Here is a 16,560-nt window from a genome sequence, read left to right on the forward strand (position 1 = left end):
CTTTATCCCCTAACTTACTCACTCTTGTATTTGATTATTTTGTATTGCCACATTGGTTATTCTACTCTCGTATCTAACTCTGCTTAAGAAGTCTGTCTGTCTCCTCTTTACACCTTTGAATCCATATATCAACAACAACAAATTCCTAACGTGAGTTTGTCGAGTATTGGTTAGGTAATGATAATGTATTGGTTATTTGCATGATTGCGGATGGTAATGAATTTATTTTGCTGCTTAGGGCTTCCTATTCTCTTCATTTATATGATGAATAAGGAGCGGATGTTTAGGTCAGGGAGAATGATAAAGACATGTAGCCAAGAGTCTTGTTTTGAGGGAAATTTTTGAGGAACACTTACGATAAGGATCTACATTTGCTAAGGACTTATATCCTTTAGAGTCTGTACATTAAATCTAGTGAGCCATTCTCCAACTTGTCATCTGTGTAAGGCCTGCACTAAACCTTTGTACTAACTTCTTTATGAACTACCATGCCATCATTTAACTGTTCAATGTGATCTATTTGTGTTCCCGAGCCCTCAAAAGTATTACTTATGAAGTCATATGTGAGATCAAATGTTTCATTTTGTATTTGAAGATCTTTTATACAGTATGTTCTTGCTTATGCTTTTACATCCTGACTTCTCCTTGTTCTTTTGCAGCTTTTGGGCAGTCGTCTAGTAGCCCATTCGGGTCTCAACCTGTTTTTGGGCAAACTAGTAGCGCTACTAACAACCCTTTTGCCCCTAAACCTTTTGGTGGAAATACCAGCCCTTTTGGCTCACAGACAGGGGGTTCTATTTTCGGCGGCATGTCTACTGGTGTTTTTGGTGCCCCATCTTCTTCTCCTTTTGGATCCACTTCTGTTTTTGGTGCATCATCATCACCTGCTTTTGGAAGTGCAACCCCAACCTTTGGAGCTTCCACAGGTTCTGCATTTGGAAACACATCTTCAGCATTTGGGGGTGAGTAGTTGTAATGATGAAATGAACTAGGTGTAAAATATGGTTGGCGCAGTATCCGTAATTCGCTTGAAGCAAGTGTTTTTGCATTTAATTTTTTGTATTATACTATGTTTCTGTCTATACACCCTGGTTTTAGAATTGTGCGTATACATATGCGTTTCAAAATCAGAAAATCCAGCATATTGCCTTCTCATATGATGGTTTTGTGAGAACGGAGCGAGGCAAAAAATTTAGGATGTTTTTCTCTTTCATATAAAGGGCTTAGATGTCCTTAAGACTAACCCTAAAATGTACTAATATTTGTCTTCTTTAGAGAATTTTGGCCCTCCATTTTAAACACTTCATTTTTTCTCCTTCTCCCTCTTTTTATCAACATTAAACTTTAAAGTAATGATACTTTTACTCAGTTAATTTCTTCATTCTTCATAACTGCTATCATGTTCTCAAACAATATAAAGCATATTGACCTTAAAATTCATTATGTGGTTCACTGGTGGAGTTCTGAAGTTCAAGACAATTTCAACAAATGGAAAACTTAAACGAATAATATTTTTAGCTGATGAAGTTCATGATATAAAACCAAAAGCATGTACTTATTTATCCTTAAATCCACTAAAGTTTCACTTATCAGACATGTTTCATGAATAATCATCATCTTTTAATTCCTTTATTATTCTTCAAACATTTTTGTGTTGAGTCAATTTTTTTTGAATTATAGGGTCCTCTGTATTTGGACAGAAGCCCACATTTGGTGGTTTTGGATCTAATACTACTCAATCAAGTCCCTTTGGAGGTTCATTTCAGCAATCACAGCCTGCCTCCGGGAGCAATTTATTTGGCTCATCTACACCTTTTGGTGCTCCTAGTCAACCTGCCTTTGGTGCGTCAAGTAGTCCTGCATTTGGGGCACCCAGCACTCCAGCTTTTGGTGCAACCAGCACCCCTGCCTTTGGTTCAACTGCAAGCCCAACATTTGGCAGCACAAGTGGTGGCTTTGGTGTGTCAAGTTCTCCTTTTGGATCAAGCACTCCAGCATTTGGTGCTTCTTCCACTCCAGCATTTGGGGCTTCTAGCACGCCAGCTTTTGGTGCCACAGCTGCTCCTGCTTTTGGTGCAACAAGCAGTCCGGCGTTTGGTGCCACAACCTCTTCCGCATTTGGTGCTTCAAGTACTCCGTCGTTTAACTTCGGATCAAGTCCTGCATTTGGCCAATCAACATCCGCATTTGGACAATCAACTTCTGCATTTGGAAGTAGTCCATTTGGTGCAACATCATCCTTTGGAGCTCAAAGTACTTCGTTTGGTAAGCTTGCTTTCCACGACTGATGTATCATTCTAAAGTCAAGTCGTATTCATGAATGTATCTTTACACTGAGCAGATTGTCTTACCTTGTTTTGGTTGAGCAGCAAAAAACATATTTTAATGAATAAATTTGAGAATTACATGCCATATACTGGTTATATTAGTTTCTGTGGCGATCAATTCCATTTAAGCCAGTGTAAGGGACTTGCACTTGCTTTCCATACATGCAACTGACTGAACTTAGTATGTTCATTTTCCGTAGCAAAAAGTCCTAAATTTTTGCTACTTGTATGGGAACAATATCAAGTAGGGCAGGTCAAAACAATGTCTGCAACTGCTGCTTTGACTATTTGCTTGAATAATTTGTTACAGGAGCTCAGACTACAACGCCTGCATTTGGTAACTCAGGATTTGGCCAGACTGCTTTTGGAGGGCAACGGGGTGGGAGTAGAGTAACTCCATACTCAGCAACATCCGAGACAGATGGCGCCACAGGTACACAGCCTGCTGGAAAGCTAGAATCTATCTCAGCCATGCCGGTCTATAAAGATAAAAGCCATGAAGAACTTAGATGGGAGGACTACCAGTTAGGAGATAAAGGTGCTCTTCTAATTTATGATTCTTGCCTGAAAAGAATTTATTATCCAGCTGAACGTTTTGTTTTCTGTTAAAAAATCAGGAGGCCCAGCTCCTGTCGGTCAGGCTACTGCTGCTTCTGGCTTTGTTAGTCCATTTTCAGCCACACCCACTCCTTCATTCGGGCAGTCATCCGCAAATCCCTTTTCATCTTCAACACCTTCCAATCTATTCGCTCCAAAAACACCAGCGTTTAACAATTCAGGCTTTGCACCTTCAACTGGTTCTGCCTTTAGTTCTTCACCTTTTCCTACAGCAAATACAGCTAGCCCTTTTGGCTCCACATCATCAACAACAACCTCCTTATTTGGTGCTGCACCTCAACCATTTGGAGCCAATACCTCTCCTTCTCTTTTTAACTCTTCAAGCCCATCTCCTTTCGGATCACCATCTATTTTTGGGTCTTCATCGTCACAGGGGACTGGAACTACATTTGGTACCAGCTTGGGGTTTGGTAACACTCAGTCTTCCCCATTATTCCAGTCAACGACGCCTACACTTGGACAGAGCAGTTCACCTTTTGGACAAACATCTGCATTTGGTCAAACATCAACTTTTGGACAGTCAAATCTTTTTTCTACACCCTCTACGGGTTTTAGTGGAAATCTGTTTTCCAGCAGTTCATCACTTCCAAGCAGCACTGGCGGCGCCTTGGGATTTGGTCAAACAACTGTAAGTTCTTTATGACTTCTCTTCTTGTCTTGTTTGTTGTTATATATTTTAAGCAAACTTAGCCAATGCTTTTAAATAGTGAACTCAAAATGAACAGGATGATAGCTGATCTCATAAAGCCATATGCTTTGTCAAAAAGCAATTTAAGTGTCTCTCTTTGTGCACATGTATATGTGCAAAGCTTGGGATCTCTTTGTCGAAGGAAATGAATTAACTACATAAAATATTTAGATATTCAGTTGAATTGTAGGAGTTCGGTATGGACATTTAATAAAATTTTCTATGTAAGCATATGGAGACGTGAGAATCCATAAATTGAAAGGTATTCCTTTGCCATGTATGAATTGTGTGTTCCACGTCAATCTGAATCGTAGCTACTAAAAAAATAAACATCTGCTAAATGAGAATGATAGAGATTTTTTGTTGCCATTTTGTGTCAGAGATTATTTTTATTGATATCCAGAAATTTATTTGGTCTGGTCTCTCTGTTGCTTCTCTTTCTCTCTCTCTCTCTCTCCCCGTCATTTCTGATATACTCTTCCTTTCATTTCTTTGAAGCCTTCTCTTTCTACTCCATTTCAATCGGGGCAGCCGGCTCCTGGGAGCTTCAACTTCAGCAATTTTGGCCAGTCACAACCAGGTAATCATTGTTGTGAATTTTCAGTTTGGCCTGATAATGTCACTTGCAAGTGCTCTCTCTCTCTGTGTAGCCTTGGCAATGTAGCATCTTATTATTTTAATGATCCTGTCTATGCAGCTGCTCCAAGTGGCTTTACTGGCACCCCTGGCATGTTCAGCAATACTTCTTTTGGACAAGCGTATGTCACTTTTTTCTTATCTGATACACTAGTCACGAAAACTAGTAATATTGGATGCATACTCATTGCGTGATTGATCTCTCTTTTTTGATTAGTTTGGGTAGCTCATTTATTCACCGGACGTGCTCTTGCTCTTTCTTTTAGTTGTTGCGGAGGGGTTTGTTGAAGGGTGAATCTGGTTGAAGTTGCATTTTATTTGCTGAGCCATTATGGCCTATTACTTATCTAACATGCCAGTCTGTCTACAATTAGGTTCAGTTATTTAGAATGGCGCCTAAGTTCTGGTTGTTTTTATGGTCAATCATGTCAGTGGACTGACTATCTTATGTCTCATGACCTAGCTCTATCCCTCGGCCCTTCCCATCTTACTTCTAAATTTTGTTGACTTTGAAGCCATTATGGATTTCTCTTTGATCGTATGATGAGCTTGAAATTGTATTGGAGGGTTTTTGTGTCATATAAATTACTGTAAAACCAGCTTCAGTGTGGCCAGACCTTAATCTCCTCCCTCTTGTACTGTGATATGACTTGCTTTGCTTCCATTTTACAGGCCAGGCACACAAACCACAGTTGCTGCACAAGCAGCTCCTATTACAAATCCCTTTGGAACTTTACCTACAGTGCCTCAGGTGTCAATTGGTCGCGCAGGGATTTCCCCTTCTGTTCAGTATGGTATTTCTAGCCTGCCAGTAAGTATTATTTCATAGAACTTGAGCGGATTACGGAGCTTGCATGATGTCTTGGGGCACATTTGTGTGAATACATCTTTTTTTACTAACAGGTTGTTGAAAAACCAGTTCCTGTAAGAATATCATCTCTTTTAACATCTCGACACCTCTCCCAAAGGCGTGTAAAGCTTCCAGTTAGGAAATATCACCCTAAATCCAATGGCCCAAAGGTAAGATTACTCCTAAATGAAACTCAACATGCATCAAATATGTTATCTGATCTGTTTTGATGCAGCGTAAGGTAATTGGCTTTCTAATAGATGATTTCCTTCTATTTTCAAATCCTTCCAGGTGCCTTTCTTTAATGATGATGAAGAAACAGCAAGCACGCCAAAAGCAGATGCTCTGTTTGTGCCAAGGGAAAATCCAAGAGCTCTAGTGATTCGTCCACTGGAACAGTGGCATTCTAGATCCAGTGCGGAGAAAACAAAGACCACTGGCACTCCCATGCGTGAAAATGGTATATTCCAATATCTTCTTTAACTTATTGCTGTATTGTTTGGTAATCATGTGATTATGCTTGATTTCTAGGTAACTGTACAAGTAGATGTTTTGATATGATGAGTGGGAACATTTTAGTTAAAGTACCTTGGCATAATTTCTTGTTCTTCTTTGAGCTTGCATTGTCCTCTATGCATGTCTGTATGTTTTGGTACATATAGAACAAATCTTTTCACTTGAGTGTTTGATTATGATCTACGTATGAATTCAAAAGAAACTTTCTTGCACAAAGTGCTTTTATTTTTAATTACTTTGATAATCCATTTCTGATTTCTGACATTTGTGAAAGATCCTGTGGTTATAAAGGGCCTGATGTACTCCATGTTATTTCATGAAGTTCAGAAACATGTTAATTTGTCAATGATGATCTTGATTATGTAATGTCTTGTATGCCCCCTATCATGTTGGCAACCCTTTTACTGGAGCGGTGGGAGGATTCATTTATTATTGAAAGACAACATTCTTGTTTGAGCTTTGTTGTTCCTTCCACCCGACCTAAAATTTGCGAGCAATGATTACCGTAATGTAGTATAACCATACATGAGGACGTTGGTATGCCAATAGTAAATATTGTGCTGTTGGTGTGATTCTTTAGAATCAGTATCATATGTGGAGATGATTGATGGATTGATGGTTCATCAGAGCTCACGTAGAGGGTTATTTAAAATTCCAAGTAAATCTATTCCCATCTCAAGGACTGCTGAGACTGTCATTAATGGGGTTTGAATCCCATATCAGAATACTGTTATTGGAGACATACATTTCATTGTTGCTTTACTAATAACATTGTTGAGTTGGATATTGAGATTGTGCCTGCGATACTGTTTAATATATTATCCCCTCTTTATCTTTTCCTCCCTACATGAATTGTTTTCTCTTGGATCTGGCATACCTCATGCTTGATGGCTTAACCGGACTTGTGGCTGTAAGTGTGTTTATCTGTTCACTTTTATAGTTATCTTCATCTCCAATCTTCATTGGTAATGAACAGGTGAGCTTCATCATGATGGCTACAATTCCATAAATGGGAACAGGAACAAGGACAAAGATGGTAATTATGCTCTTTTTCCATTGAGATTTTGCTAATATCATGTACTTCAGATTTTCATTACATAACATTTCTCCTGGTTCTTAAAGCAGGTTTTATTCTGTGTTTGTCTTCACTGTTTTATCTTCTTTGAAAGTTAAATCTAGTAGTTGTATGCCTTTTCTTTTATATTAAAAAAGATAAAATCGTTCAATTGTTGTGGTTGCTCATTGGGTTATGGTGTTGTGCATCATTTAATAAGGGTACTTAAATGTTAATGACCTAATTGTTTTGAATCTTATACTTCCCCAACTCAACAGCATATATATGTAATTTGTGTACTAGACCGAGTAGGAGGAACTTAACTATGATTTGGGCATGCATGTCTATTAGTGCTAAAGTATATTCTTGACAGCATCAATTTAGTTATGAAGTAGAATGTTTAAACTCTCATTTGTGCTGCCAGAATCTGATGCAGATATGCATCTTTGAATATTGTTAGTTATTGTAGTATATTATTTTGTTTAGTTGTTAGAGATGAGTTCAAATCTTAGAGTTTGATTTGGTTTAGGATATTTAGTATTTATCCTTCAGAGTATATTCAAGTTGCAGTTTTTTAGTCTTATAAATAAGGCTTTACTCCCTACTTTTGGAGGGTTCAGCATTTAAGTTTAGTTAAGTTATATTCAAGTTGCACTTTTTTAGTCTTATTTATTTCCTATCTGTTTTTTTTTTCCATTGTTATCATGCCAATTGTGCGATATGCTTCGTATTTTGAGATATTAGCGAATGCATATGATGATATGATATACCCGCCTATTACTCCGTATCAGAATCCTTTATTCTAGATTCATCATGAGTTGCTAAAATTGGCAAACATATGAGAGAAATCATGAGTCAGTTCCACTACCTTGGCTAATTTCACAAAAGAATCTTCATATTATTTTTGTAGTTATGATCTCTTATTTTATGTAACATTATGCACTTAACATTTCTCTTTTAATGAAAAATGTGTGAATCTGATTACTTGTTTGTAATTCAGCTTCCCCAAGAGAAGATTTGGTGGAAAATGGTCTGGCTAAAGAACAAGCTGATCCTGTAAAAGGGAACCAGAAAGCTAATGGTGTCCATGATGGTCTTTCCACAGAGAAAGGTGACTCGTACACAGCTCTTACAGGGCATCGAGCTGGTGAAGCTGCTATAGTTTATGAGCATGGAGCTGGAATTGAGGCGCTGATGCCAAAGCTCCGCCACTCTGACTATTATACCGAGCCACGGATCCAGGAGTTGGCTGCAAAGGAAAGGGCTGAGCCAGGCTATTGTCGCCATGTGAAGGATTTTGTAGTGGGAAGGCATGAATATGGTAGCATCAAGTTCTTTGGGGAAACTGATGTGCGGAGGCTAGATCTCGAGTCTCTGATCCAATTCAACAATCGTGAGGTGATAGTTTACATGGATGAGAGCAAGAAACCTCCCGTTGGACAAGGTCTGAACAAGCCTGCTGAGGTTACACTCCTGAACATAAAATGCTTCGATAAGAAGACAGGTCAGCAATATGTGGAGGGGCCAAGAATTGGCAAGTACAAAGAGATGCTGAAAAGAAAAGCTGAGGATCAAGGTGCTGAGTTTGTTTCTTATGATCCAGTGAAAGGAGAATGGAAGTTCAGAGTCAACCATTTCAGCGCATATAAGCTTGGCGATGACGAAGATGAAAGTTATGAAAACGTGCTTAATTGTTTTAGTTGATGAATGAGTATGTTTGCTTTGTTTGTGAAAATGCTGGTAGTATGTTATTAAGTATTACTGGTAATGTTTCAGTTAAACCTTTGGTTCTTCGTTGTTTAGTTTCTACCATTTTTGGAGAGAGAATTATAAGACACTCTTTCCCATGTCAACTGTATCTGAGATATACAACAAGTTTATGAACACTACCATGGCTGCTATGACTACAACACCTTGATGTGAAGATAACCTTACTTGCATTTGGCCACTTAAAAGACTCCAGATATACATATATATGTATGGATGTGAGGAGAATATGGAAAAAAGTATGAAAACTGATCTAAATTTCATAAAGTTAAATAACAGTGTTACATTACACACATATGAATGGAGTATCTTGTACTCTCTGATCCATTTTCCTTTTTTAGTTTTTCTAAACCAAGATAACTCCTTACTTAAAATAGAAACACATTTATCTCAATTTTATTCCCTCTATCTTTCTTACATGCGGGAATACTTACCACTATACTACAATGACTTAAACGAATGTATTCTTCATGATCTATTTACTAGTGTAAATTTTTATGCTTCTCGCTTTTTTAAACAAACTGACTAACGAGATATTGCATTGTTGCTAAGACTGGTCATTTTAGAACTAACAAGATTTGTCTTTCAAATCAATTTGAGAAATTACTTATAACTCAAAATCACCACACCATTTTTATGTACCCAGAAAATATATGGGTCTATTTTTATTTTTAGATTCTAAAATTATTTGTAATTGGGAATGAGAGAAAACTGGGTCTTCACGACTTACAAACAATCAGCCCAATACAAAGGCTTAATTCGGTTTAATTCTTCGTTCTTATAAGCAAAGTCTTGTGCGTAATAAATGTGCTAGAAAAGTCTCATAATTGATTGTCAATGCACAAATAAAAAGGCTTTCATTGACTCGAAATTCCTTCTTTTTTATTAATGCTAGTGATAAAGATGCAATATTAATCTAATTTCCATGGACTTTTGTACTATATCATAGTAATAAAAAATTATTATTAGGGTAGTGATAAAATTCAAACTTATATATTGTACAAACTCAAAACTTATCAACACAACTTTAATGCAGTTTCAATACAATATCAACTTCATCATGTCAACACGGTATCAACACAATATCAACACAGCATCAATCGTTGACTACCGTTGAAATTCTGTTGACATTTTCTTGTTGATGCTTTTTTTTTGATCTGTTGATATTTTTTAGAGGGAAAATCTTTTTTAGTCTACGAACTTTGCCAAAGTATCATTTTAGGTCTGTGAACTTTGAAAATATCATTTCAGGTCTATCAACTATGGGTTAATATCATTTGAAGTACTTTTTTACTACTTCCAAGTTTTATAGGACGAAAATACCCTCGATAACTTAAAGGATATATATTTTTAATAAACTTATCATATACTCATTTTTTTAATAAATATCTTTACAATATATTTTTGACAAATTTTTTAAATATAATTTGACCTTCAATATTATCACTTAATTATGTGACATGCAAGTAAAATTGTTTTTCTTCAATTTTTTATATTAAAGAATTTTAAAATTGAATAAAGAACTTTTCTTTAATAATAAAATGGAGTATTAAATAAGGATCTATTCTTGCATGTCACAAAATTAAGTGATAATATTGAAGGTCAAATTATATTTAGAAAATTCATCAAAAATATATAGTAAAGATATTTATAAAAAATATGAGTATAGGATAAATTTATTAAAAATATATACCCTTTAAGGTATCAAGGGTATTTTTGTCCAAAAAAACTTGGAAATAGTAAAAAAGTACTTGAAATGATATTAACCCATAGTTGATGAACCTGAAATGATATTTTCAAAGTTCACGGACCTAAAATGATACTTTGGCAAAGTTCATGGACCAAAAAAGATGTTCCCTCTATTTTTTAATGGTCCAGATCATAATTTTGAGTTTGTACAATATTTAGAGTTTTTACTTGTTCACATCTCATTATTATATAACACAATGAATCCTAATTAATATTATTACAAAAAATCGAAAATTTATTCTTCTCAGATTATCAAAATTAAACGAAAACAAATTAAGGCGATATGCTAAATGCGCTTGGCTTTGTTGATTTTAGTCCAACATTAGAGCATCCCCATCCGTGCCCGAACCCACTTTTATTCCTTGTCCTTAACTAAGAGCACAACACCGATATCCATGTTCTTAGCTAAGGACAAGCTTAAGGGTCCCACCATTCTATAATTCAATTTAAATAAAAATATTTCCACAATATTAAATTGCATTAAAAATTAAAAATTATATAATTGAAATCCTAAAAAATAAAAATTACATAATTAAAATCTTAAAAAATAAAAATACATAATTAAAATACTAGAAAATAAAAATATACATAATTAAAATCCTACAAATTAAAAATTACACACGTGGAAGACTAGTCTTCTATCCCCAATTGCCTCTTGAGACCCCGAATCATTTGCTCATGTGTTGCAAGTTGGTCCGGAGTCATCTTAGACGTATCGTTCAAATAGAGTTGACCCAAGAGGGTCCACAACGTGTTGTTCGGGGGTGGAGGAGGCACAAAGGGAGCGGGGGCGAATGGAGTCGAGGCGCGGCGGCGGGTGGTCGTCGCCTTCTTCATTCCTTGCGGCCGGCGGGAACTGCTCGGGCCGGCGTCGGGACTACCCAAGTTAGTTCCGGCAAGTTGGGTAGCCACATCATCGGAGGCGCCGTCGGATAGGGCTACCGACCTCGACCGTTTGCTGGAGGAGCTGGAGGAGGATGCTACTATGCCGGCCCTATACTTCGGATGTAGGCGCCCCTCCTGCCAACAATCGAGGTACTTGAACGCTTTGAACTCCATGCGTTGGTAGGTCGCCAAGGCGGCAGTGATGATATCGAGCTCGCTCGTGCCGCTCCCCGCTGACCGCTCTTCCTGGAGGTAATACCCCTGGAACTTACCGATTGCTTCGTTGCATCTGAACATGCAATTGCGCACCATACTATCATTGCGATAGATGGTTCCCCCCGACCGGGTTTCATTGTAAAGACGAGTGATGCACCACCAATACGTTTCTCCGGTTTGGTTCGTGCCAACTTCCGGATCTTCGGAGACTGCCAAGTAGGCTTTGAACATCGCCATCATCTCACCCGGAGTGTACGGTGTGCGGGTGCCACGAACAGGAGGAGTAGGAGTAGGAATAGAAGTAGGAGTAGAGTAGAGCTGCTGCTCCCTCCCGATCCGGGTTCGGGTGCCCACCCGAACCCGGAGGCGTTTTGGTCATGCACCGGGTAAGGACGGTAGCCACCCGGAGCTTGCGAACCTTGGGTTTGAGGAGGGGCCGTAAATTGCGTTTCCGGACTAGGGAATGAGTCAAAGTCGAACCAATCGTGGTTCCAACCGCGATTGCCACAGAGGTGATCGCCGGAGCCGGACATTGTGTAGTGTGGTGGGAATTTAGATGAGAGAATATGAGAAAAAAGATTAGAGAATGTAGATGATAGAATAGATGAGAATGTGATTTTTTTGTGTTGAAGTGAGAGTATTTATAGATGAAAATGTGAATTTTGGGGGAAAAAATTGAAAAATAAATTAAAAGTGGGTAGAAAATGGATATAATTTTTGGGAAGTGGGAAAATATTTTTTTTTATTTAAAAACATTTTTTAAAATAGATTTTGATTTTTTTTAAAAAAATCGAATTTGCCAACGGCTATGCCGTTGGCCAATAAGAAGACGCCACATAGGGCTGCTCAGCGGCACGGACATGCTCTTAGCTAAAAGCAGCGCGGTGCCGCTGGCACGGACGGACGAGCTGCAGCGCCGGGCGAGGTCGTTCTTGCCGCTGGCACGGATGGACGAACGCCGTTTTGAGCACCACTGCGAATGCTCTTCGAAAGTCTCAAATATCTTTAACTTCTTCCCGACGCAGAACATTTGGACCCACTAACTGAAAGGAAATGGGCTAGAATTAGATTAATATGGATTAATTAATTATAGTTGGGCTATAATTATATTAGTCCATAAGCCCAACAATCATGAAACCCTAGCGACTCTTCATCTATATAATGGTTATTTATTATTCATAGTAGAAGATGAGAAATAGGAAACATTAGAGAGAAAATACGTAAAGCTCTGTAGAGAGAATTCCTAGCATTCTTCTACGGAGCAATTGTACCGGGATAGTTCCTGCATCGGATTGGATTGCACGTGGACCTCGATAGTAGTGGATTCAACTTGCAGGATTCAATCGCAGAAGAAAACAACACAACAAGTAAGATTTAGTTCCGTTGTGTTTTACATGCTCAACTTGCAATATAATTATGAATCTAGATATGTTATTCTTGTATGCAAATTTCCGCTGCGCTCATTAGATGAATACAAGAAATCCTAACACTAACATGCCAATATATTCATTTGTGCTTGCTATGAAAATGTAGCTTGTTATTTGATTTTTGTAGCCCTATTTTTTTGTTCTATAAGTGTGTGACCGATTTATATATGTGAAACAGTGAAAGAAATGTCATATTCCAAATTACGTTGATTAAATGGTGCTAACAACCATAATTGAAGTACAACTTATTCAAATATTATTGTAATAAAGTCAAGTAATATAGATGTAAAATCAAATGGACTTGTCAATCCGTACACTTGTAACTGTTTCTTTCTACATTAACCCTTCATGTCTCATAAATTTTTACCGTAGCTATAATAAATTTTTACCGTAGCTATAATACATATCCAAATTTAATGTTGTTTTTTTAAGAATAACACAAAAATAGGTTTGAATTTGTAGTATGATTTAAGAAGTTTTTAACACAAAAATTAGATTTGGTATATAACTGGAGATAACCTTATACTCAGAGTTTTTTTATTAATGTTATACGAACACTCAAGAGTGATTCAGAGTTTTAAGATTTTTCTGTATACAAAATTTTCTTAGATTTTATTATTTTTTTGTTCATTAAAAAAATATACTCTATAAAAATGGATTCATAAAAATCATCAAATTTGCAAAACGCGTATAGTTAGTGAAGGAACTGGCAGCGGAAGCGCGCTACTATTTTCATAATTTAACAATTAATCGAACAAATAAATCACATAATAATCAGATCTATTTAGCAGATTATTTAGACAAAATCTATTCGCGTAATTCTCACATGTATCATGCTCATAACTTGAATTAATCATGCTTTAAGTATATATAAACCTAAAACATGCTTTTCTACGGAGCAGAAATAATACTTTATTAATTCTCCACAGAATTGATGATGGCTAGCGACTTATCCACGTGACGCTTTGAATACTATACCACAGATCTTCTCTCTGGTTCCCGAACTGTATTCCAATATCAGTGTGGACTGATCTCACCGTAATACTAGGACTTAAATAAAGAAAACAGAAGAAATCCTACTCCTAAGAGGAGAGAAATTCGAACTCCTCTCTATAGAGGGGGACGAAATTTTGAGTAATAAAAATTGTGTTTTATGTCTCCTTTATTCTCCTATTTATATTAAGTTCCTTTTGGGCCCACACAGGGATTTATGGAAGATTTTGGATATGTGCTCATCCAATTTACTTTTTACTAATTAAATTGAACCCACTATTTAATATAAGCTTTAATTGGAATATTACAAGCAGCCACTATAGAAGTAATCCGAGTTTTCATTTTAACTTTCGTTTCCCGCGCTTAAGATAAAATGTCCATTAATCAATTAATGTCTGCTATGGACTTAATTAATTAATTTCTTATTAATTCCAAGAGTGGACTTAGCATGAAACGCTTATTTATTATTCATAGAGGGATCAAACTCCAACTGTTAGATCCGTTCAGTGCTTTACCACACCAATGACATCTTATTTCAGTAAGGCTTAGAAATATGCGGACTGACATTGCAACCTTTCACGATGGATAGTCTAATTCCATCTAGATCATGAAATTCTTCTTTTTCTTTGTTTAGAACTGACCCTGTTACCTTAAAGTAGACGTCGCCCACAACCGGTCAACTAAAACAAAGACTTAAACTTTGTTAAGTTAACTTATACATTTAAACATGCAATTAACATCCATTAAATGTAAAACATAACAACATTATGACAAAAATAATCTGTTTTATTCCTTGAAAAATAAAATAAGAGTTTTACAGTATTCAATCACTCAAAACGTGATTTCTAGTATACAAACTCTAACAGTTAGCCTGAATGGGAATGAGAGAAATGAAAACTGAGCCTTCTTTGACTCAATTCTACTTCAATTTACTTATTTACACGTATAGTCTTGTCACTTATTAGCTAGAAACTTCCCATAATTAAAACATAATGAAGAAATTCGATAAACCACGACTTGAATTAAAACGGTTGAAGCTTCATAGTCAAATAAGCCTAAAAAAATCAATCGGATCGGATCGGAGTGGAGCAAACCAAAATTAGCTTGATATCAACTAGAGTACGGACGATTCACATCCCTTGAGTAAAATAAGTAATCCACTAGTAACAAGCTCATTTATATTATTAAACTAAATTAGTTAAATGGACTTAGTCATGACACATACGCACAAAATTAGTTGATATATTCCAATAGTGGAAAGTTCAAATATTCACAAGTAGACGTCCGATTTATTCTACAAGCCAGAGTGGACATATCAGCCAATTCCCTCTATGCAACTTCATGATTATTTCCAAACTATTGAACTATATATACCCCTCTCTCAATAAACATTTTGCAAACCACTATAACCATCTCATCATATATTTCTACAAGCTGTTCTTGAATTTCAAGTTTGAGTACACAAGAAATACATAAAAATATGGATAGAGTCTCAATTTTTATGATTTATAGTGCTCTGTTTGGCCTAGTTGCTAACATTGCTTTTGCACAAACTGTGCATATAGTTGGAGATAACATGGGATGGAGAATTCCCACAAGTACTTCTGTCTCTTACTCCAATTGGGCTTCTGGCAAAACATTCATGGTTGGTGATATCCTAGGTACGTCCACAAGACTTATATAGTTGTTCCAGTTCTTTATTTACATTAATGTATAATACTGATTGTTTTTACTTGACAATAGTGTTCAACTTTATGACTAATGAGCACGACGTAGTCCAAGTGCCCAAAGCCTCGTACGATGCTTGCAGTGAAGACAATGCCATCGGCAACATCATCACCACCGGACCGGCCAATATCACCCTTGACACGGCCGGTGAGCGCTACTACATCTGCAGCATAGGCGGCCACTGCGGAGCGGGACAGAAACTATCCATAACAGTAGTCTCATCATCCACCGGTGGTCCCACTCCGCCCCCCGCCACACCGACCACTCCTTCGCCCGCTACTCCTCAGCCGGATGCATGTGCGCCGACGCCCGACGCTGAAACCCCAAGGGCAGGGGGAGCGCCACCGCCAACTGGACAGTCTGGACGTATTCCACCACCACCTCCTAATTCTGCCTCTGTTTCTCTAACCACCAGCTTCTTGCTTGTTATAGCTGTTGCTGCCATAGCCTTCATTTTCTAAACATTTTTATCTTCATTTTCCTATTTTTTCTTGCTCTAATTTTTTTTTTGTTTGAATGTTTTATATTCTCTATTGTGTATTGGATTCAATTCATCTTGATTGGTTATGAACCAATCTTGCTGCATTTTGTATCATTTTTTTGTTCTGAGAGCTATAAAGTCGTTTATATACTACTGTTAATTTGTCATTGATATTTCTAGCAAATTTTCCTTTTTTAAATCATGAATATTTGTCTTGCAATTGTGTTAATTCCACTAGTGGGAGAAGATCATATGAGAATGGAGTTGGTTTTTATGTAAGATATATGAGAATACATATATATACAATAAACTACTGCAACACATGATTAATCGCATTGGTTAATTTGTGTCGTTATATTAAAATTTGTGAATTTGTCTTGCATTCATTAACTTTGGCATGCATTAAATTTATTGTCATGTTTAGTAGGAAGTGTTAATTGATTTGAACTTTACAGCACATTTTGCATTTGTAATTGCTATGTTAATATAAATAGAGGTGGATAGACATTTATGTATATTGGGGTTGTGTTAGGACGATAACCAGTTTAATTTGATAATTTTAATAATTAATCAATATATTATCTTAAAAATGTCACATGAGTATGTTAACATAGATTTAGATTGA

General features: G+C 36.8%; 2 protein-coding genes across 2 annotated transcripts; both read left to right on the forward strand.

The window, feature by feature from the left end:
• Positions 1-200: 200 nt before the first annotated feature.
• Positions 201-8,575, forward strand: LOC125209916 (nuclear pore complex protein NUP98A-like). The gene is made up of 12 exons (XM_048109493.1): positions 201-213; positions 660-962; positions 1,681-2,265; positions 2,638-2,865; positions 2,945-3,573; positions 4,132-4,213; positions 4,331-4,391; positions 4,942-5,080; positions 5,173-5,289; positions 5,411-5,579; positions 6,612-6,671; positions 7,690-8,575. The coding sequence occupies exons 1-12, from the start codon at positions 201-203 to the stop codon at positions 8,391-8,393; spliced, it is 3,090 nt and encodes a 1,029-aa protein (XP_047965450.1). The 3' UTR covers positions 8,394-8,575.
• A 6,568-nt stretch (positions 8,576-15,143) lies between these two features.
• On the forward strand, positions 15,144-15,945 carry LOC125210720 (cucumber peeling cupredoxin-like). Its single transcript, XM_048110299.1, has 2 exons — positions 15,144-15,387; positions 15,470-15,945. Exons 1-2 carry the CDS (start codon positions 15,207-15,209, stop codon positions 15,913-15,915), a joined length of 627 nt encoding a protein of 208 aa, XP_047966256.1. The 5' UTR covers positions 15,144-15,206; the 3' UTR covers positions 15,916-15,945.
• Positions 15,946-16,560: the final 615 nt, after the last annotated feature.

This window comes from Salvia hispanica, chromosome 3, assembly GCF_023119035.1.
Source record: "Salvia hispanica cultivar TCC Black 2014 chromosome 3, UniMelb_Shisp_WGS_1.0, whole genome shotgun sequence".
NCBI classification, from domain to species: Eukaryota; Viridiplantae; Streptophyta; class Magnoliopsida; order Lamiales; family Lamiaceae; genus Salvia; species Salvia hispanica.

Bases quoted from the DNA above. Each gene is read 5' to 3' on its own strand.
- LOC125210720 (XM_048110299.1), top strand. From the start codon at position 15,207: ATGGATAGAGTCTCAATTTTTATGATTTATAGTGCTCTGTTTGGCCTA. The intron at 15,388-15,469 runs GTACGTCCACAA...ACTTGACAATAG, and splicing joins CATGGTTGGTGATATCCTAG to TGTTCAACTTTATGACTAAT.
- LOC125209916 (XM_048109493.1), top strand. The intron at 3,574-4,131 runs GTAAGTTCTTTA...ATTTCTTTGAAG, and splicing joins TGGGATTTGGTCAAACAACT to CCTTCTCTTTCTACTCCATT. The intron at 5,290-5,410 runs GTAAGATTACTC...AAATCCTTCCAG, and splicing joins CTAAATCCAATGGCCCAAAG to GTGCCTTTCTTTAATGATGA.